The sequence below is a fragment of the Carcharodon carcharias genome, chromosome 6 (assembly GCF_017639515.1).
Source record: "Carcharodon carcharias isolate sCarCar2 chromosome 6, sCarCar2.pri, whole genome shotgun sequence".
NCBI lineage: Eukaryota > Metazoa > Chordata > Chondrichthyes > Lamniformes > Lamnidae > Carcharodon > Carcharodon carcharias.
The window spans coordinates 175,585,785-175,608,712 of record NC_054472.1 but is presented as its reverse complement, the minus strand read 5'-3'; the positions used below and the strand labels follow the sequence as shown (position 1 = coordinate 175,608,712).

At 42.4% G+C, this 22,928-nt stretch overlaps 1 protein-coding gene across 1 annotated transcript in view; it reads left to right on the top strand.

The window, feature by feature from the left end:
• Positions 1-3,134: 3,134 nt before the first annotated feature.
• The window catches only part of afg3l2 (AFG3-like AAA ATPase 2), an 89,557-nt gene continuing 69,763 nt past the window's right edge, over positions 3,135-22,928 (top strand). Inside the window, exons 1-4 of the mRNA XM_041189866.1 lie at positions 3,135-3,419; positions 5,189-5,288; positions 6,664-6,738; positions 7,047-7,159. Coding sequence (XP_041045800.1) covers positions 3,330-3,419; positions 5,189-5,288; positions 6,664-6,738; positions 7,047-7,159 — 378 coding nt within the window. The 5' untranslated portion in view covers positions 3,135-3,329. The remainder of the gene's footprint in view (positions 3,420-5,188; positions 5,289-6,663; positions 6,739-7,046; positions 7,160-22,928) is intronic.

The following is a 22,928-nucleotide window of genomic DNA, read 5'->3' as shown; positions in this document are numbered from 1 at the left end:
TGGTTTTATCTATAATTGTTGGCAAGCAATGGCCACAAAAAGAAGTTGCTAGTAAGGCAAGTAGGAGCCCATTTCAAAAAAAAGAAAGTTATAAAAAGTATGCAAAACAGAAAAATAAAACAATATGAGAAATATCGGCAAATGCGGTTAAGCAAAGAAAGAAAAAAGCCCATCGTAGGGTTTGGATCAAGGTAACTTTGTTTGGGGTGCATGATGACGTAACTATGCGGGGTAATATGCTAGTAGGCGGGGCTAGGGTGGACCTGCGTCATGACGCAATACACACATATATTTCGTGTGTATCCACCAGTGTTGAAGGTTCAGGGAATGTCGAAATGAGACTGGTCGGAGGCTGTGCTCAAATCCTGCGCTGTCCACACAATGAAATCACTCTTCATGTTAAGCGTTTTAAAACGAGGGAAACAATAGAAAAGAAATGGAATGGCGCATCGCCATCTCCTGATACACTAGAACATCTCTGTTCCTCAGCACAGCAGCAGAGGCTGGTAGGAGTGATTGAGGACTTTAATCAGGGGGTCTCAGTTCTCCCAATCTAGCCTTTTCCTGTTGCACTTTCTATCCTCCTAGTTCATTCATTTATTTATTCTATTGTTGGCCCTAATGAGAGATCATATCTCTCTCTTTCACATTTCAATTAGATTTAATAAATTTACTAACTTTTCTCCCCGGCTAACAGCTTGAGCTAGATTAGCTGTTCTCTGGTGGAAGTCTCTCATTGTTTGATTCTTCATTATTTATATTGTCTAACACTGAACCTAATGATGTTGTGGTCATTATTCTCCAGTTTTTCTCTAACTCTTGTCAGATATGTCCCCAATGTAGTTTCCCAGAATTATGCTTCGTTCTTTAATCAGTACAAGTTATGAAAACACACAATTAAGTTAGGTGCTAGAAATTACTTGCAGAGAATCGTTGGCCTTTGCAATAAGGTGGCAGCTCGTGTAGATTCGCTTGCTGCATATGTTCAAAAGGCAGTTGGACGAGTTCCTGCAAGTGGAAGGGATCACAAGTCATGATGGATAGTGATATGGGTTAACGAGGATAGCGGTATCAGCTTCATGATCTTTGAGGTTATCTAATTGTCTGAGGGTCAGAGGAATTTTCCAGTCTTTTATTCTCGATATTGGTACATAGTTTTTTTTTGCCTCTTATAGGAGTTTCCAGAGGAGGAGGGGGGAATGAGTTTAATAGTGAGTTGGTTGTACCATGGGTAGGCTTGGTGGACTTTTCCAGGTATTTTTGCATTAGTGGACTAGAAATAGGTTTAACTAGGAAGCAGTATTTGATGCACTCTAAAAGATATTTTCTACTTTGACTGGGATAAAGTTAATGCATCGTCAATCTTGGGATGAATATTGTCACACAACTCTCTGCAGATATTTGCACTCTCTCATCTCTAATATATGGTTGCAAGTAATGCAGACCAAGAATTGTACCATTCCATTTCCTGTTTCTTAACTTAACGTGGATTGTATGGTACTGCAATCCCTTCGGCCATTTTTACATTCTAACCCTGTGTTAAAATCCTTTATTAACACAGCCATCCCACCTACTTCCACCATCCTTCCCATTTGTAAATATAAAAATATAAAAATATTATCCGGATTCCAATTATTTGAAATGTTCACCGTATTCTTTCTTCTGGCTCTCTCATTCACATTTTTAATATTCCATGCTTTATCTACAACGTATTTGTTTCTCACAGCACAAAATCTCTTTCTTTCCTCCCCTTTTCCTTCCGATTTCTTTCCTCACTATTTTAATTAAGTCTTCTGTTTCTATTTCCAACTTCTGTATTAATCCTGATTCATGGAGCTAAAAATAAAACTCCAAGCACCATTCAAGTTAAATCATTACACCAATGCAAGGACACCTAAGTGTCCAAGCTACCTCAGGTTGTCAAGAAGCACTTCTCTAATTGAAGAATGACTAATTTTAAATCCTAGAATGGGCTTTCAGGTAGTGTAGTCAAAGCAAAACCTCTAGAGAAATTCAAGGTATATTTAAATACTGATGGGGAAACAGGTTTCTAGAGAAGGGTAAGCCAAATAGTCTGTACACGTCTGTTATTCTCTTTGGAATAGCGAATGATTTGTGTGTGCTCTGTTACTTCACAGATTTAAGTTAATTAGTAAAAGAAGTAATGGAGATTTGAGGAAAAACGTTTTAACGCAGCGAATATTTAAGATCTGGAATGCATTGCCCGAGAGTATAATAGATGCAATCGAGACATTCAAGGCGGAATTGGATTATTTTCTGAAAAGGAAGAATGTGCAAGATTGCAGGGAGAAGACAGAAGGAGTGGCATTGGGTAAATTGCTCCTTTGGAGCGCTAGCACAGACATAATGGGCTGAATGGCCTCCTTCTGTGCTGTAACAATCTGTAATATCTCTAGCAGTTAGTTAATTAAAACTCCGATTTTACAGTTGTTGCTTCACGGAACTCTGTTTTCCTGTAGACTAACAGTTTAGCTGGAATTTTTCGGACTTTTTACCTAACCTAAGTGGGTAACCTACCTATAAGAGCAATACAATGAACGTGTTGAAAAAATTTTCAACTGAATACACGTTGCCCATTTAACACTATAAAACCCCAGCCCCATCTGCTGACCTGTAGAATTCTAATAACTTGGAATGGCCAACTTAAAAATCCCAACATATTAAACCTACTGGGGGGTGGGGATGGAGAAGAAAATACAAACAAACGAGTTTCAATTTTTAGATGAGCTTGCAGTTTGTCTCACCTTTTGCGATGATAAATCCTATTCCCAAAATACCAGCACGTTTGTTGGTTAGCATAGGGGAGCAAGAAGTCATTCATAAATTTCGTCATCAGGAGGAAAGAGCATGAAATCGTAGGAATCGAACAAATAAATAGCAATGAAAAGACAGGTAAAAAATATTAAGAGACAAAACGATGGGCATAAACAACAGCACTGACACAAGCAGTATAAAAGCATGGACATGGCAAACTGGCCCAGACTAACAGAAAGTTTCCCGAGTTTATTAGAGTCAGTGACGTAACTGTGCGAGGCACGTGACTGAAGCGGGGCTGGGGCGACGCAGTGATGTCACCTGGCAGGCCCCGCCCACTGATGTCAGGCGCTTGACGACGCCGCCTTCGCCATGAGTGAGAAAGAAGAGGAGGAGAGAGGAGCGGCGGAGGAGGCAAGCCTGATATCCACCTCAATGTCCTCGCCGTTTCAACATCGCAAACACGGATCCTGAATCACAGCCTGCCCAAAGACGAGGGAGGGGGGGAAAGAAAGCAAGAGGGGGAAAAAAAAAAACAGACATTAAAGCAAGTGATGGCACACCGCTATTTCCTGATGGCCCGCTGCTGTCGGGGGCTGTATAAAAGCTTCGGCCCTCAGGATAGCAGCCGAACCTGGAGACTGGTAAGCGAGGAGAAGGAGAGCTTTAACCAGGGTCACCGGCAGGGCAGCATGTTGACACTAGAAAACCAACCCTCCATGCATAACGACGTCCTGTATAATGTAATTTAAATTGACTGCTTGATGCTAGCAGGATTTAAACCATTGACACTTGTATAATGACGTTGATCTTGCTTACAGGGTTACATCATAATACCCTTTCCCCCCTTTATAGCTGGATCACTTCTTAACAGCTAAAATAAACTTCAGTTTAATATCCCACTGAGTTTTTGCAGAACAATCTATAGTTTAATTTGCAGTTGTGACTGAGATTTTTTTTCTTATATAAGGGGGCCAACTTGATGAAGGTGAAAGGGCAGTTTGATCAAGGCTGTTAGAGCCTTGGCTTTACAGATAGATTTAGGGAGTACAGGGGCAAGGAAGCTGTACGTAGATTTTATATATCATGTGCTCGGCCCCAGCTGGAGTATTGTGCCCAATTCTGGGCACCACACTTTAGGAAGCATGTCAAGGCAGAGGTGGTTTACTAGAATGGTACCAGAGATGAGGGATTTCAGTTACATGAAGCGACGTGAGAAACTGGGATTGGTTGGAACAGTGTCAGCACTCTCACCTCTGAATCACAAGGTTCTGAGTTCAAGTCCCACTCCAGTCCCTTGAGCACAAACATTAAAGCTGACACTCCAGTCACTTAGTGCTGTGAGAGTATTGCTCTGTGAGACGTGCCACCTTTTGGGTGAGATGTTAAACCGAGGCACCATTTGCCTGCCCGGGTGGATATAAATGGTCCTGTAGCACAGTCAACATGACAAAAACAGATTATCTGGCCATTAACACATTGCTGTTTGTGGGAGTTTGCTGTGCGCAACTTGTCTTCCTTGTTTCCTACATTGCCACAATGGCTGTAAAGTTCTTTGAGATGTCTGGTGGTTGTATAAAGCACTTTTTTTCACTTTTGTCTCTGACTATATTGATTCAGCTTTGCAGCAGGAACCTTGGAATCAGATTTTCTGCTTTTACTCCCAAAATTAGTGAAATTTCCTGCATTGAAACAAAGGAATTGAGTCAAAAGAAAGATAAAAGGTTATTATTGTGGGAATAAATCACAAGATATTCTTTGGCCACAGTTTAATGTATTTCAAGGTGAATGGTGACCTTACTCTGCAGCTGTGTTTGCATTTAATCATTGACAAAACATCAGCAGGACATGCGTTGAATAAACCTTGCTGTGAAAAATTTCTCTTGTGTGCATGTTTAAGGTTAATTTTCTATGAAGTCTGGCGATGTTGGGAAAACCAACTGAATAAAAAACTTTGATTTAGTATTATATCTGGGCCCTGAGAAAATGGCTCCTGTGACCAACTTTTGTGGTACCTATAACGTACATTTAGCCAAACTGGTGACATATGCTGAATATGAAGAGCAAATAGCATTGCCATCTCAGTCTAGCTTATGGTTCTTCACTACAGAATTTTAAATTAGGTTTACTGTTGTGCATGTTTGAATAATATGTAATGCAGAGTATTAGTGTTAGCTGGTACAGCTTGCCTTGGACCATCTCCATTTAGTGTGAAACATTTGTGAGGAGTTTAATGTTTTTAAATTCTAGCTTTCTATATAGTAATTGCCGCTTCTGTTTACTACTAAAGCAGTAGATCATATGTTAAAGAGCCATTCTTGAATCTGAGTGTAAGATATAATGGTGTTTTCTCATGATATTCTCTGTCGCAGTATCTGGTTGAAGGGATTTGTATGATTTGTTGCTCTTGCAGTTCTCAGGTTATGCACATAATTGTGTGGGATTGGATAGGAACAGCCTACTGACAAACGTACTAGGTGTCTATGGACGGTTCTGCGCTCGACCTCCAAAAGGTGAGATAATTTAAATTCTAACTAAATTTACAATCACTGCGAATAACAGTTAGTCTTTTTTTCAAGGATCCAAAATCTTTTTTAGCAATTGACATTCTCTGACCCCTACATAACCCACAAATGAATACAGTTTGCATGTTTTCAAAATAAGATATTTAAATTATTCCTTTTATAGCAGGTTTTAATTCTGATGGGGCCCTGGATTAAAACTTTCCCTGACCAAATTATTTATAAACTGATGTTGGAGTTTGAATTGTGGACAATCAGGCATTTTTCTACATAATGGGACAGTGTTACCCTGTCAGCTCCTGAGATGCGGTTTCCCACAGTTGGTCTCAGAGCTTAGGACCAGGAGCAGAAAGGTTTCCCACCTGCCTGGGAAATTGCGGAGGCGTCCAAAAAAGGAGCAAAGAGAAAATCGCATTCTTAAAATATTAAAAACAAATTATTGGATTTTGTTGGCATATGAATTGGTATTAATTAAATTTAAAAATTAAACTAGCATTGCAAACAGAAATCAAAATCACTGCTTTCTGAATTGCTCAGGGCAGCAGGCGCATGGGGACAGCAGCACCTTCAAGTTCCACTGCAAATTACACATCACCCTGCATTGGATATATAGATCATTGTTCCTTCATCATTGCTGAGTAAAAATACTGGAACTCCTACCTAGCAGTGCTCTGGTTGTACCTTTGCTGTGTGGACTGCAGCAGTTCATGAGGGGTGGGTAATGAATGCTGGCCTTGCTAGCAATGCCCACAACTCATGAATGAATTTAAAACAAAAATCTATGCTGCAAACTGCAAACCAGAAATATTATAAAATGTGTTAACTTAAAACGTTTGCTGTGAAGTTAATTGTAGGTTATAATTTGTGTCTTCCTTGTTGTGCATCCATAGAGTTGACTATGGGTTTACCAATCCCACCTTTGTAATTGGAATGGTAATTGTGGGTGCAGTAGTTAAGTGATCTCCGCTAGCATAATTTTGACTCCTTTAATAACCCACAATCCCATATTTTTCAGTTGGAAGTATTCTCATGATTCCAAGACTACAAAAAAAGTTCATGACAAAATCAACCTGTTTCTATGAGATGGGTGAAGTCCAGTAAGCAGGAACAGGATTAAGGGATATATCACCTTGGGCCATGCCAAAGGTTATCCATCACAGTACCAGGATGTAAAGACTATTATACATTCCCATAGGAGATGCACAGAATTACCCTAATTGAAACTGTATCCCCAACACAGGGGCTGAGTCGTGTGCTTCTGTGTTGATCCTTAGTGTTGCCTAGAAAGGTTTAACTGAGCTCACACTATGTGTAATTCTTAAAATAATTTTTATATTAATGCATTTAAATGTATTATTTCATTCAGGTTTTGAAAAATATTTTCCAAACAAAAAATCCAAAAGAGCAAGTGAATCCAATGAATCATCCAGTGAGGCAAAAGGTATTACTTGTAGTTTATTAACATCACATGATTTCTGAACAATTTATATGAATTTAGAAATATTACTTGGTTTAAAATTAATATACAGAAAGTGTGGCCTCCATTAGGATATCGCACTTATAAGCAACCTTTCCTCGTACTTAATTTGTATAATAGTTGCACACAATTCAGAAAGTCATTCTGACAAGTTAAATAAAGTGAATTTTCCACTATTCTCATTGAATATTCACAATGTTTAAGGGCCTAACTAATTGGAAATGGAGACTGGACTGTTTCTCATTGACATTCATTTATTGCATATTTCACAGAGGCAAAATCTGCAAATTCTCAGCGTACAGGGAACAATGGTGCAGGTGGTGGAAGTGGAGGAAAGAAAGGAGGCAGAAAGGATGAGTCTACCTGGTGGGCCAGATTACAGAAGGTAATTTCTAAGAATACTTTTTCTAATCTTCTTGTGGAAAGTTGAATTCCCAAAACTCCAAAAACGTTGATTAGGAACAGTTCAACTCTTTAACCAACAGGAGTAGGCCATTAAAAAAAATAATTCAAGGAGTGTGGGTGTTGCTGGCTACACTGGCATTTATTGCCCATGCCTAATTGCCTTTGAAAAGGTGGTGGTGAGCTGTCTCCTTGAACCGCTGCAGTCAATGTGGTGTAGGTATACCCACAGTGCTGTTAGGGAGAGCGCTCCAGGATTTTGACCCAGCAATGGTGGTATATTTCCAAGTCAAGATAGTGAGTGGCTTGGAGGCGAACTTCCAGGTGGTGGTGTTCCCATGTGTCTGCTGCCCCTGTCCTTCTAGATGATAGTGTTTGTGGGTTTGAAATGTGCTGTCTAAGGAGCCTTGGTGAGCTCCTGCAGTGCATCTTGTAGATGCTACACACTGCTGCCACTGTGCATTGGTGGTGGAGGGAGTGAATGTTTATGGATGGGGTGTCAATCAAACGGGTTGCTTTGCCCTGGATGGTGTCAAGCTTCTTGAATGTTGTTGGAGCTGCACTCATCCAGGCAAGTGGAGAGTATTCCGTCACATTCCTGACTTCTGCCTTATAGATTACAGACAGGCTTTGGGGAGTGAGGAGATGAGTTTCTCACTGTAGAATTCCTAGCCTCTGATCTGCTCTTGTAGCCACAGTATTTATATAGCTTGTCCAGTTCAGTTTCTGGTCAATGGTAACCCCCCAGGATGTTGATAGTGGGGGATTCAACGATGGTAATCCTTGAATGTCATGGGGCGATGGTTAGATTCTCTCTTGTTGGAAATGGTCATTCCTTGGCATTTGTGTGGCACGAATGTTACTTGCCACTTGTCAGCCCCAGGCTGGATATTGTCCAGTTCTTGCTGTATTTGGACATGGACTGCTTCAGTATCTGAGTCGTCACAACTGGTGCTGAACATTTTGCAATCACCAGCGAACATCCCATTTCTGACCATATGATGGAAGGAAGGTCATTGATGAAGCAGCTGAAGATGACGGAGCCTAGGATGCTATCCTGAGGAACTCCTGCAGTGATGTCCTGGAACTGAGATGATTGACCTCCAACAACCACAACCATCTTCCTTTGTGCTGGGTTTGACTCCAACCAGCGGAGAGTTTTCCTCCTGATTTCTGTTCATTCCAGTTTTGCTAGGGCTGCTTGACGCCACACTTGGTCAAATGCAGCATTGATATCAAGGGCAATCACTCTCACCTCACTCCTGGAGTTCAGCTCTTTTGTCCATGTTTGAACCAAGAGTGTAATGAGGTCAGGAGCTGATTGACCCTGATGGAACCCAAACTGAGCATCAGTGAGCAGATTATTGCTAAGCCAGTGCCACTTGATAGCACTGTTGATGACTCCTTCCATCACTTTACTGATGATTGAGAGTAGACTGATGGGGCGGTAATTGGCCGGGTTGGATTTGTTCTGCTTTTTGTGTACAGGACATACCTGGGCAATTGTTCGCATAGCCGGGTAGATGCCAGTGTTGTAGCTGTACTGGAACAGCCTGGCTGGGGGCATGGCAAGTTCTGGAGCACAAATCTTTACTATTGCTGGAATATTGTCAGGGCCCATAGCCTTTGCAGTATCCAGTGCTTCATCTGTCTCTTGATATCAAGTGGAGTGATCGGAATTGACCGAAGACAGGCATCCATGCTGATGGGGACCTCCAGAGGACAGTGAGATGGATCATCCACTTGACATTTCTAGTTAAAGATTGTTGCAAATGCTTCAGCATTATCTTTTGCACTGATGTGCTGGGCTCCCTCATCATTGATATTTGTGGAGCCTCCTACTCCAGTGAGTTGTTTAATTATCCACCACCATTCATGACTGGATGTAGCAGGACTGCAGAGCCAAGTTCTGATCCATTGGTTCCGGAATCACTTAGCTCTGTCTACCGGTTGCTGCTTATGCTGTTTGGCTTGCAAGTAGTCCTGCGTTGTAACTTCACCAGATTGACACCTCATTTTTAGGCATGCCTGGTGCTGCTCCTGGCAAGCCCTCCTGCATTCTTCATTGAACCAGGGCTGATCCTCTGACTTGGTGGTAACGGTAGAGTGGGGGATATACTGGGCCATGAGGTTACAGATTGTGGTTGTGTACAGCTCTGCTGCTGCTGGTGGCCCACAATGCCTCATGGTTGCCCAGTCTTGAATTGCTAGGTCTGTTCAAAATCTATCCCATTTAGCATCTATTTATGGGATGTGGGGGTTGCTGGCCTGGCCAGCATTTATTGCCTATCCCCTAATTGCCCTAGTTCAGAGGCATTAAGAATCAACCACATTGCTGTGGGTCTGGAGTCACATGCAGGCCAGACCAGATCAGGATGGCAGATTTCTTTCCCTAAAGGTCACTAGTGAACCAGATAGGTTTTTACAACAATCCACAATGATTTCATGGGCATCATTAGACTTTTAATTCCATATTTTTATTGAATTCAAATTCCACCATCTGCTGTGGCGGGATTCGAACCTCAGTCCCCAGAGCATTACCCTGGGTCTCTAGGTTACTAGTCCAGCAACAATACCACTACAATATCTCCTCCCGCCTAAAGTAGTGCCACACAACATGGAGGATATCCTCAATGTGACTTTGGGACTTTGCCTCCACAATGACCAATGCATGTGCAGCAGGCAGAGTGATGAGAATGAGGTCCAGTTGTTTTTTTCTCTCTCATTGGTTCCCTCACCACCTGCCGCAGACCCACTCAAGCAGCTATGTCTTTTAGGACTCGACCAGCTCTGACTGTAGAGGTGCTACTGAACCACTCTTGGTGATGGACATTGAAGTCCCCCACCCAGACTACATTGTGCACCCTTGCCATCCTCCATGCTTCCTCCAAGTAGTGTTCAACATGGAGGAGTACTGATTCATGAGTTGAGTTGGGAGAGGTAGGGGTGGCGGTATGTGGTAATCAGCAGGAGGTTTCCTTGCCCATGTTTAACCTGATGCCTTGAAACTTCATGGTTGTCCAGAGTCGATGTTGAAAACTGCCAGGGCAACCCCCTCCCAACTATATGCCACTGTGCTGACATTTCTGCTGGGTCTGTCCTGCCTGTGGGACGGACATACCCAAGGATGGTGATGGTGGTGTTTGGGATATTGTCTGTAAGGTATGATTCCGTGAGTATGACTATGTCAAGCTGTTGCTTGACCAGTCTGTGAGACAGCTCTCCCAATTTTGGCACAAACACCCAGATGTTAGTAAAGCAAACTTTGCTGGGTTGTCAGGGCTGACTTTGCCATTGTCGTTTCTGGTATCTAGGTCGATGCCACTTGGTTCATCAGGTTTAAATCCTTATTGACTTCCTAGCAATTTGTTACAACTGAGTGGCTTGCTAGGCCATTTCAGATGCCATTTAAGAGTCCATTGCTATGGACCTGGATTCACATGTGGGCCAGACCAGGTAAGCATGGCAGATTTCCTTCCCTAAAGGGCAGTCTTACGACAATGGACAATATTTTCATGGTCATCATTGGACTTTTTATTCCAGATGCTTATTGATTCAATTGAAATTCCAACATCTGCCATGGTGGGATTGGAACCCAGATTCCCAGAGCATTACACTGGGTTACTAGGCTGGTGACAATACCACCATGCCACCGCCTCTCAAACCTGTTTTGCCATTCAGTGAGATCATGGCTGATCTGCGACCTAATTCCATGCAACTCCATCTTTGCCCCATATCCCTTACTACCGTTAATTAACAAAAATCTGTCAATCTCAGATTTAAATTAACAATTGATCTGGCAGCATTAGTTTGCAGCAGAAAGTTCCAATCCTCTACCATTCTTTATCAGTATAAGCATCTTCTAATCTCCCTCCTGAAAGTTCTGCTTCTAAATTTTACACAAGCCTCCCAGTCCTAATCTTTCCAACCAATGGAAATAGTTTCTCTTCATCACCTTATCTGTTCCCCTTAATATCTTGAAAACTTTGATGAAATCAACCTTTAACCTTATAAATTCCAGGGAATACAGCCCTGGTTTGTGTAATCTGTCCTCACATTTTAACCCTTGGAATCCAGGTATAATTCTGATAAATCTACTCCACTCCATCCAAGGCCAATATATCCTTCTGAAGGTGCAGTGCACAGAACTGCTCACAGTACTCCAGGCCAAGTATAACTAGCATCCCCTTTGTATTCAAGGCCTCTAGATATAAAGACCAACAATCCATTAGTCTTTTTGATTATTTTCTGTACCTGTTCATGACGTTTTAATCATCTCTGTACCTGGGCCCCCAAGGCTGTTTGGACCACCACTGTTTCTAACTTTTCACCATTCAGAAGGTACTCCGTTTTGTCCTTTTTAGATCCAAAGTGGATGACTTCATATTTGTCTACACTAAAGTCCATGGAGAGGAGTTTCTCCTCGTCGACTTGGCCTGATGAGTGGGTCCGGGAGTGGCTGTGCAACGGTCTACTGCCCACGATCGGGCCCTGACCGCGATTTCACACTTGCTGGCCAATTAACAGCCAGCCAGCATGAATCACACACTGAACTACTCAACGCTGCCTAGGTAGGGGCTGGAGGGGGGTGAGTGCGGAAGTCAGCACATGCGCGTGGGTGTGCTCAGTGAAAGCCCCTGAAGGCACAGATCTGCCTCAGAGAGCTGAAAATTTCTAACATCAAAAATAAAGATTTTAAAATCCCTAAGATAAACAAGTTCCCTCATGACCTTGACCTTTTCACCTGCCAACTGTAAGACGGGCAGGGAAAAATTCACTTTGATTTATTAATGGGCTTGACAGCCCTCTTAAGTGTCAGCTGACTCCTGCATGCACCCGCTGACCGAAATGTCGCATGAGCGTGCGATGATGTTGGGATGCTTGCCCAACGTCATCATGCGCAACTTCATGCTTGTGCTTGTCAGGCGTGCACCCACACACTAAGCTGAAAATCCAGCCCCATTTGTCATAGTTTGCCCATTCACTTGATCTTTCAATACCTCTTTGTAATTTTATACTTCATATGAACATACGAATTAGGAGCAGGTGTAGGCCACTTGGCCCCTCGAACCTGCCCCGCTATTCAATAAGATCACGGCTGATCTGATTGTAATCTCACCCCCACATTCCTGCCTACCCCCAATAACCTTTCACCCCCTTGTTAATCAGGAATCTCTCTAGTTCTGCCTTAAAAATATTCAAAGACTCTGCTTTCACCAGAGAGTTCCAAAGAATCATGATCCTCTGAGAGAAAAAAATTCTCCTCATCTCTGTCTTAAATGAGCGAGCCCTTATCATTAAACAGTGACCCCTAGTTCTAGATTCTCCCACAAGAGAAAATATCCTTTCCACATCCACCCTGTCAAGACCCCTCAGGATCTTAAAGGTTTCGATCAAGTCACCTCTTACTCTTCTAAACTCCAATGGATACAAGCCTAGTCAGTCCAACTTTTCCTCATAAGACTACCACCCATTCCTGGTATTAGTCTAGTAAACCTTCTCTGAATTGTTTCTAACGCATTTACATTTCTCCTTAAAAAGAAGACTAGTACTGTACACAGTACTCCAGATGTGGTCTCACCAGTGCCCTGTACAACTGCAGCATAACCTCCCTCCTTTTGTAATCAATTCCCCTCACAATAAATGATAACATTCTATTAGCTTTCCTAATTATGCGCTATATCTGCATACTAACCATTTGTGATTCATGCAGTAGGACACCCAGATTCCTCTGAATCTCAGCTCTGTAATCTCTCACCATTTAGATAACAAGCTTTTTTATTCTTCCTGCCAAAATTGACAATTCCACATTTGCCTTCACTATACTCCATTTGCCAGATCTTTCCCACTTATAACTTATCTATGTCCCTTTATATCCTCCTTAAGTCCTCTTCACAATTTACTCTCCTACCTATCTTGGTGTCATCAGAAAATTTAGCAACCATCCAAGTCATTTATATAAATTTATAAAAAAATTGAGGCCCCAGCACTGATCCCTGTGGCATACCACTCGTCACATCCTGCCAAACAGAAAAAGACCCATTTATGCCAACTCTCTGCTTCCTGTTAGCTAGCCAATCTTCTATTGATGCCAATATGTTACCCCCTACAGCATGAGCTTTTATTTTCTGCAATAACCTTTGATGTGGCACCTTTTCAAATTCCTTCTGGAAATCTAAGTACAGTACATCCACCGGTTCCCCTTTAGTTATAGCACGTGATTCCTTCAAAGAACTTCAATGAATTAGTTAAACTTGATATCTCTTGTACAAAACCATGTTGACTGTGCTTGACTGCCTTGAATTTTTCTAAGTGCCTTGCTATGACGTCTTTCATAATAGTTTCTAACATTTTCCCTATGACACATGTTAGGCTAACTGGCCTATAGTTTCCTGCTTTCTGTCTCCCTCGCTTTTTGAATAAATTAGTTATATTTGCTATTTTCCAATCTAATGGAACCTTCCCTGAATCTAGGGAATTTTGGAAAATTAAAACCAATGCATCAACTATCTCACTGGCCACTCCTTTCAAGATGTTAGGGTGAAGTCCATCTGGACCTGGGGATTTGTCAGCCCACAGTCCCAACAATTTGCTCAATACCACTTCCCTGGTGATTGTTATTTTGCAGAGTTCCTCCCTCCCATTTCCTGATTTACAGCTATTTCTGTGGTTACTTATGCCCTCTATAGGGAAGACCGATGCGAAATACCTGTTTAATTCATCCGCCATCTCTCTCTTTTCCATTATCAGTTCCCCAACGGACACTTTGTCTTTTCTTATTTAAATATCTAGAAGCTCTTACAATCCATCTTTATATTACTAGCTAGCTTTCTCTCTTACTCTAATGGATTTAAGTAATGGATATCCATTAGCACTGCTTACAATTGCGTCTCTGAGTAACTGGCAAACTTGGATATTTGGCTTTCTATCATGTCAACTTAAGTCATAAATAAATACAGTGAACAGTTGAAGTTCCAACCCAGTTTTTTTCGGGATACCGCTTTTCACATACTGTCAATTAGATTACCTGCATATTATCCCTACTCTCTATCTCCTGCTACACAGCCAGTTTCTTAACCTGGTAAATAATTTGCCTTTAATTCCATTAGCTTCAACTTTAGTTAATGGTCTCTTACAAGACGCTTTATTAAATGGCCTCCGGAAGTCCATGTAAGTTAACATCCCTGTCCACCACTTTGGTCATTGCTTCAAAATATTCCATCAGGCTAGTCAGGACGATATACCCTTTCTAAATCCATGCTGGCTTGCTCTGATTAGTTGAAAATTTTCAAGGTGTTGAGCCATTCTATCCTTGCATAGAGACCCTGGTAATTTCCTGACGACAGATGTTAGGCTAACGGGCCTCTCATTCCCTAGTTTTATTCTCAAATAGCGGAGTGGCATGCGCAATTTTCTAATCTAAATGTACGGTTCCAGAATTGAAAGAATTTTGGAAGATTAGCGTTAGGTGACAGCATTGACAATTCCCTGTTTACAACTTTGGGATGGAAACCATCCGATTCTAGGAATATGTTTTTTAGTGCCATTAATTTTTCCAATATTGTTATTTTGCTTACGCTAATTTTGGGAGTCCCTCTCCCTGATTCAATATTAGTGTCCATAAAATGTCTGACATGCTAACCTCTTTCTCTACAGTAAATATTGAAGCAAACATGTCTGCCATTTCCTTATTTTCATTGACCATTTCATGCCGCATTTTGCGTTTTTGTATGTTATAAAAAAGAAAAATTATATTGTGGTTGTCCATGACATTTTTTTGGCAAGTAAATCTCTTTCCCCTAGATAAAAACAAAAATAAAAACAAAAAAACTGCGGATGCTGGAAATCCAAAACAAAAACAGAATTACCTGGAAAAACTCAGCAGGTCTGGCAGCATCGGCGGAGAAGAAAAGAGTTGACGTTTCGAGTCCTCATGACCCTTCGACAGAACTTTAGATAATATCACCAACTTTAACTTTAACACCTATGTGTTCTATTGTACTATTGTCGTTGACATCTTTTGATGATCTGCTTCTATCACTGCTTGTTTGTCCCTACAACCACACCCCCCGCTCCACCTCTCTGTCTCTCTATCTCTCCACCCCCCACACACACACCTTAAACCAGCTTATATTTCAGCTCTTTCCTGGACTCGAACTCAAGTTCTGTCGAAGGGTCATGAGGACTCGAAACGTCAACTCTTTTCTTCTCCGCCGATGCTGCCAGACCTGCTGAGTTTTTCCAGGTAAATCTCTTTCCCCTTTGGGTTATAAACTAATTCTGTCTCGTATTAAGTTTTTTTTAACACCTCCAACTGATTGTCCACAGTGAACTGGACAAATCTGTTAATAGGTTAAAAAGCCTATTATTGTGTTTCTTACGTGTCGGTGCAGACTCGATGGGCCGAAGGGCCTCTTCTGCACTGTGATTCTGTGATCTCTATTTCCGCATTGAAGTCAGCCTTACTTAAATCCACAATCACCTTATTTGTTTCTCTTTCCTCCCTTTTAAACACTACGTTGAACATGATCATATTATGATCACTATTAGATAAATGTTCATGCAGTATGTTAACTAAGGCCAGAATTTTCCTGTCGGCAATTTGGGGGCAGGGCCTGCTCACTGACAGGAAAGTGACGCGGGATGACGCCAGTTGAGGCCATTGACAGAGTAATTAAGATAATTAAAGACCCTGCCCGTCCAACCTTAAGGCTGGTGGGCTGGCCAGGAGCCCCAGCGGGCTTCTGATAATACATGAAACCTCATCCACTGGCGGGATGAGGTTTCATGTCCATTTTTAAAAACTTTAATAAATTTTGTGTGATATTTATTAACATGTTCGATCTCGTGTGACATTGTCACACGAGGGGGACATGTTAGTTTTTTAATTTTTCTATTTTTAAAGTTTTTTAGACTGTCACTAATCTCCCTAAAATAGCACTCCTCCAATCTACCATTTTCCTTATCCTTCCTGCAGACCTCATATCCTGGGATACTTAGTTCCCAATTCTGACCCTGTTGTAAAGGCTATCATCATGTCATATCCCCCAAGTTGAAATTGCACCTGCAATTAATTCAGTTTGTTCCTGTACTCTGTGTTTGTATATAGAGTGCTTATTTGGGCCACATGCCCTAACCCGTCCTTCTGCTCTAATGTTTTACCCACATATTTCTTAGTCCACTCTTAACATTTATAACTGGGTTGTGAGCGTTGCTGACAAGGCCAGCATTTGTTGCCCATCCCTAATTGACCTTGAAAAGGTGGTGAGCGAGAACAGATCAATCATGGCAACCTTGGAGAAAAGGCTGAGAGGAGACTTGATTGATGTATTCAAGATCCTGAGGGGTATGGACAGGCTAAACAGTGAGAAACTGTTCCTACTCAAGAGAACATCAAGAACTAGAGGGTACAGATTTAAGATAATTGGCAAAAGGAGTAAATGTGATGTGAGGAAAATGCTTTTCACCCAGAGAGTGGTTGGAGTCTGGAGCAAACTTCCTGAAAGGGCAATAGAGAAAGGTTCGATCGAGGTATTCAAAAGGGAATTGGATTGCTACCTGAAAAGAGAGAATGTGCAAGGTTACGTGGATAAGGCAGGGGACTGGGACTAGGTGGAACACTCTTTCAGAGAGCCAGTGCAGACACGATGGGCCAGAAGGCGGCCTCCTATGCTGTAAAGATACTGTGATTCCTAATGACCTCTACAAATGGTGAATCACTAAAATTGAATTTCATTAAACATTTAGGTAATCTTGTTAACAAGACTGCGAAATGAAAATGATGGTGTACCTTATTCCTTCAAGAACTGTAAAATGTTCTCTATTTATACTCCATGCTAAGTTGGTTCTCGTGGCCATGTTGTTAGAGAAAGGGATCTCAACAATGTCATCAGTATTGTTGCTTAATTCACCATTTGCAAGTATGCCAGAGCAATGTGGGAGAATTTGACTAGTGTTTCAAATTTTCTTTGATAATGTTCATGTGAATCACCTTGTGACATTTTACTGTGTTAAAGGTACTATTTAAGTGCAGTTTGTTTTTGTGGAATTTGAAATCCAATTGTGAATATCAATAATGTCTAAAAGTGAGATTTGTACTGGGTGTTTAGTGCTCTAGCTTTCTTTTTTGCTTTAGGAAATACTCCTGGGTAACTTTTACACAGATGATGGGATAGCGTGTTAATAAAGGATGATATTGGTATAATAGTGAGAAATGATCTTGGATCGGAGGATTAAAATCTAGAATCCATTTGGGTGGAGAATAGAATTGGCAAAGAAGCCACTGGTGGGAGTAGGTTATAGGTCACCTGAGAGTAGCTACAATGTAGGGCAGAGTATAAATCAATAAATACTGGGGGTTTGTAAGAAAGATACTGCAATATCATAGGAGATTGTGATCTTTAGACAAATCAAATTGGTAAAGATAGCTGGGAGGATGAGTTCATAGGCTGTCTTCAGGACAGTTTCTTAAAACAATGTGTTTGGAACCAACCAGGGATCAGGTGTACACCTGGTAATGTGGAATGAGACAGGATTACTTTATGCCCTTATGGTAAAGGATCCCCTGGGTAAGAGTGATCATGACACGATAGACTTTCACATTCACTTTAACGGTGAGAAATGTGGGTCTGAAACAAGTGTCTTAAGTTTAAATAAAACAAGGGTATGGAAGATAGAGCTGGCAAAAGTGGAATGGGAAAATAGATTAAAAGATAAGGTGGTAGGACAGCAGTGGCAGGCTTAAGGTAATATTTCATAATTCTCAACAAAGATATGTTCCAGCAAGAAAGACTACTAAAAGGATGCACCATCTGTGGCTAACTAAGGAAGTTAAGGGTGGTATCAAATTGAAAGAAAAACGGACAATTCTGTGGAAATTAGTGGTAGACCAAAAGATTGGGAAAATTTTAGAAACCAACAAAGGATTACTTTAAAAAAAGGCAGAAATTGGAGTATGAGGAAAAAAAACTATATAAAAAAAAATATAAAATCAGACAGTAAAAGCTTCTACAAGTAACTAAAAAAGGAAAAGAGTAGCTAAAGTGAGCATTGGTCCCTTAGAGTGTGTGACTGGGGAATTAATGGGAAACAAGGAACTGGCAGACATTATAAACAAGTATTTTGTATCTGTTTTTGCAGTAGAAGACACAAAAAGCACCCCAAGAATAGTTGAAAAGCAGGGGGCAAAAGGGAGGGAGGAACTTAAAACATTCACGATCACTAGAGAAAAAGAACTGGGAAAACTAATGAGACTAAAGGCTGACAAGTTCCCTGGACCTGATAGCCTGCATCCCAGGGTCTTAAAAGAAGTGGCAGCAGAGATAGTGAAAGTATTGGTTGTAATCTTCCAAAATTCTCTAGATTCTGGAAGGTCCCAGTAGTATGGAAAACCACAAATGTAACTCCTCTATTTAAGAAAGGGGGGAGGGAAAAAATAGGAAACTATAGGCCAGTTAACCTAACATCTGTCACAGGAAAAATGCTAGAATCCATTATTAATGAGGTAGTGGCAGAACATTTAGAGGGGAGGCAATGGCATAGTGGTATTGTCGCTGGACTGGTATTCCAGAGACCCAGGGTAATGCTCTGGGGACCCGGGTTTGAATCCTGCAACGGCAGATGGTGGAATTTGAATTCAATAAAAATCTGGAATTAAAAGTCTAATGATGACCATGAAACCATTATCGATTGTTTTAAAAACCCATCTGGTTCACAAATGTCCTTCAGGGGAGGAAATCTGTTGTCCTTACCTGGTCTGGTCTACATGTGACTCCAGACCCACAACAACGTGGTTGACTCTTAAATGCGCTCTGAAATGGCCTAGCAAGCCACTCAGTTGTAACATACCGCTACAAAGTCATAAAAGAGGAATGAAACCGGACGGACCACCCGGCATCAACCTAGGAACCAGAAATGATGCAATGGCAATTGCAGCCCTGTCGACCCTGCAAAGTCCTTCTTACTTACATCTGGAGGCTAGTGCCAAAATTGGGAGCACTGTGTCACAAACTAGTCATGTAACAGCCTGATATAGTCATCCTCACGGAAGCATAGCTTACAGATAATGCCCCAGACTCCACCATCACCATCCCTGGGTATGTCCTGTCCCACTGGCAGGACAGACCCAGCAGAGGTGGTGGCACAGTGGTATACTGTCAGGTGGGAGTTGCCCTGGGAGTCCTCAACATCAACTCCGGATCCCGTGAAGTCTCATGGCATCAGGTCAAACGTGGACAAGAAAACCTCCTGCTGATTACCACGTACTGCCCTCCCTCAGCTGATGAATCAGTGCTTCTCCATGTTGAACACCACTTGGAGGAAGCACTGAGGGTGGCAAGGGCACAGAATGTACTCTGGGTGGGGGACTTCAATGTCCAGTGGCTCAGTAGTACCACTACTGGCCGAGTCATAAATGATATAGCTGCTAGACTGGGTCTGCGCCAGGTGGTGAGGGAATCAACAAGAGGGGAAAAACATGCTTGACCTCATCCCTACCAACTTGCCTGCCGCATATTCATCTGTCCATGACAGTATTGGTAGGAGTGACCACCACACAGTCATTGTGGAGACGAAGTCCCACCTTCGCATTGAGGATACCCTCCACTGTTGTGTGGCACTACTACTGTGCTAAATGGGATAGATTTCGAACAGACCTAGCAGCTCAAGACTGGGCATCCATGAGGTGCAGTGGGCCATCAGCAGCAGCAGAATTGTACTCGAACACAATCTGTAACCTCATGGCCCAGCATATCCCCCACTCTACCATTACCATCAAGCCAGGGGATCAACCCTGGTTCAATGAAGATTGCAGGAGGGCATGCCAGGAGCAGCAGCAGGCAAACCTAAAAATGAGGTTCAACCTGGTGATGCTACAACACAGGCCTACTTGAATGCCAAACAGCATAAGCAGCAAGTGATAGACAGAGCTAAGCGATCCCACAACCAAAGGATCAGATCCAAGCTCTGCAGTCCTGCAACATCCAGTTGTGAATACTGGTGGACGATTAAACAACTCACTGGAGGAGGAGGCTCCACAGATATCCCCATCCTCAATGAAGGAGGAACCAGCATAGCAGTACAAAAGATAAGGCTGAAGCATTCGCAACAATCTTCAGCCAGAAGTACTGAGTGGATGATCCATCTCAGCCTCCTCTGGAGGCTCCAAGCATCACAGATGCCAGTTTCCAGCCAATTTGATTCACTCCAGGTGATATCAAGAAACAGCTGAAGGCACTGGTTACTGCAAAGGCTATGGGGCCTGACAATATTCCAGCAATAGCACTGAAGACTTGCGCTCCAGAACTTGCCACGCCCCTAGCCAAGCTGTTCCAGCACAGCTACAACATTGGCATCTATCCAGCTATGTGGAAAATTACCCAGGTATGTGCTGTATACAAAAAAGCAGGACAAATCCAACCCGGCCAATTACCACCCCATCAGCCTACTCTCGATCATTAGTAATGGAAGGGATCATCAACAGTGCTGTCAAGCAGCACTTGCTTAGCAATAACTTACTGATGCCCAGTTTGGGTTCCGCCAGGGTCACTCAGCCCCTGACCTCATTACAGCCTTGGTTCCAACATGGACAAAAGAGCTGAACTCCCGAGGTGAGGTGAGAGTGACTGCCCTTGACATCAAGGCTGCATTTGACCCAGTGTGGCATCATGGAACCCTAATAAAACTCGAGTCAATGGGGATCAGGGAGAAAACTCTTTGCTGGTTGGAATCATACCAAGCATAAAGGAAAAATGGTTGTGGTTGTTGGAGGTCAGTCATTTCAGATCCAGGACATCACTGCACAAGTTCCTCAGGGTAGTATCCTAGGCCCAACCATCATCAGCTGCTTCATCAATGACCTTCCTTCCATCATAACTTCAGAAGTAGGGATGTTCGCTGATGATTGCACAATGTTCAGCACAATTCGCGATTCTTCAGAAACTGAAGCAGCCCATGCCCAAATGCGTCAAGACCTGGACAATATCCAGACTTGGGCTGACAAATGGCAAGTAACATTCGTGCCACACAAGTGTCAGGCAATGACCATCCCCAACAAGAGAGAATCCAACCTTGATGTTCAATGGCATTACCATTATTGAATCCCTCTGGGAGTTACCATTGACCAGAAACTGATCTGGACTAACCATATAAATACTGTGATTACAATAACTGGTCAGAGGCTAGGAATCGTGTGACGAGTAACTGACCATTTTATTCATTTACGATGTGGGCATCGTTGGCTAGGCCAACGTTTATTGCCCATCCCTAATTGCTCTTGTTCAGATGGCATTTTTAAGAGCCAACCACATTGCTGTGGATCTGGAGTCACATGTAGGCCAGACCAGGCCAGATTCCCTTCCCTAAAGTGAACCAGATGGGTTTTTACGACTATTGACAATGGTCATCATTAAACTTCTAATTCCAGATATTTATCGAATTCAAATTCTACCATCTGCCAGGTCCCTAGAGCATTACCCTGGGTCTCTGAATTACTAGTCCAGTGACAATACCACTACGCCATCACCTCCCCAAAGCCTGTCCACCATCTACAAGGCACAAGTCAGGAGTGTGATGGAATACACCCCACTTGCCTGGATGAGTGCAGCTTCCACAACACCGACGAAGCTGGACACCGTCCAGGACAAAGCGGCCCACTTGATTGGCACCACATCTACAAACATTCACTCCCTCCACCACTGATGTACAGTAGCAGTAGTGTGTACCATCTCCAAGATGCACGACGGGAATTCACCAAGGCTCCTTCGACAGCACCTTCCAAACTCATGACCGCTACCACCTAGAAGGACAAGGGCAGCAGATAGATGGGAACACCACCACCTGGAGGCTCCCCTTCAAGTAACTCACCATTCTGACTTGGAAATATAGCGTTGTTCCTTCACTGTCGCTGGGTCAAAATCCTGGAACTCCCTTCCTAACGCGTGTACCTACACCACATGGGCTGCAGCGCTTCAAGAAGGCAGCTCGTCACCACCACCTCAAGGACAACTAGGGATGGCCAATAAATGCTGGCTCAGCCAGCGAAGCCCACATCTTGTGAATGAATAAAAAAAATCACAATACAATCAGACAGAGTCAACCTGGTTTCGTAAAAAGGAAATTGCGTTTCACAAATTTATTTAGATTTCTTTGAGGATGTAACAGGAGGGGTGGACAAAGGGGAACTAGTAGATGTACCTGGGATGGCAGGATTGTTTTATGAGGAGAGATTGGACCGACTAGGCCTGTATTCACTGGAGTTTAGAAGAATGAGAGGAGATCTCATTGAAACATATAAAATTCTGGATGGATTGGATGCAGGGATGATATTTGCTCTGGCTGGGTGTTCTAGAACAAGGGTTCACAATCTCAGGATACAGGTAGACCATTTAGGACTGAGATGAGGAGAAACTTCTTGCTCAGAGGGCGGTGAACCTATGGAATTCTCTACCACAGAGGGCTGTGGAGGCCAAGTCACTGAATATATTTAAGAAGGAAATAGATTTCTGAACTCAAAAGGCATCAAGGGGTATTGGGAGAGTGCAGGAGTATGGCATTGAGAGAGAGGAGCAGCCATGATCATATTGAATGGCAGAGTAGGCTCGAAGGGCTGAATGACCTACTCCTATTTTGTATGTTTTTATGTAGTGTATTTTGATTTCCAATAAGGTGGGTACATAAAAGGTTCCTGCACAAGGTAAGAACATATGGTTCTGGGGGATATATTAGCATTAGCATGGATAGAGTATTGACTAACC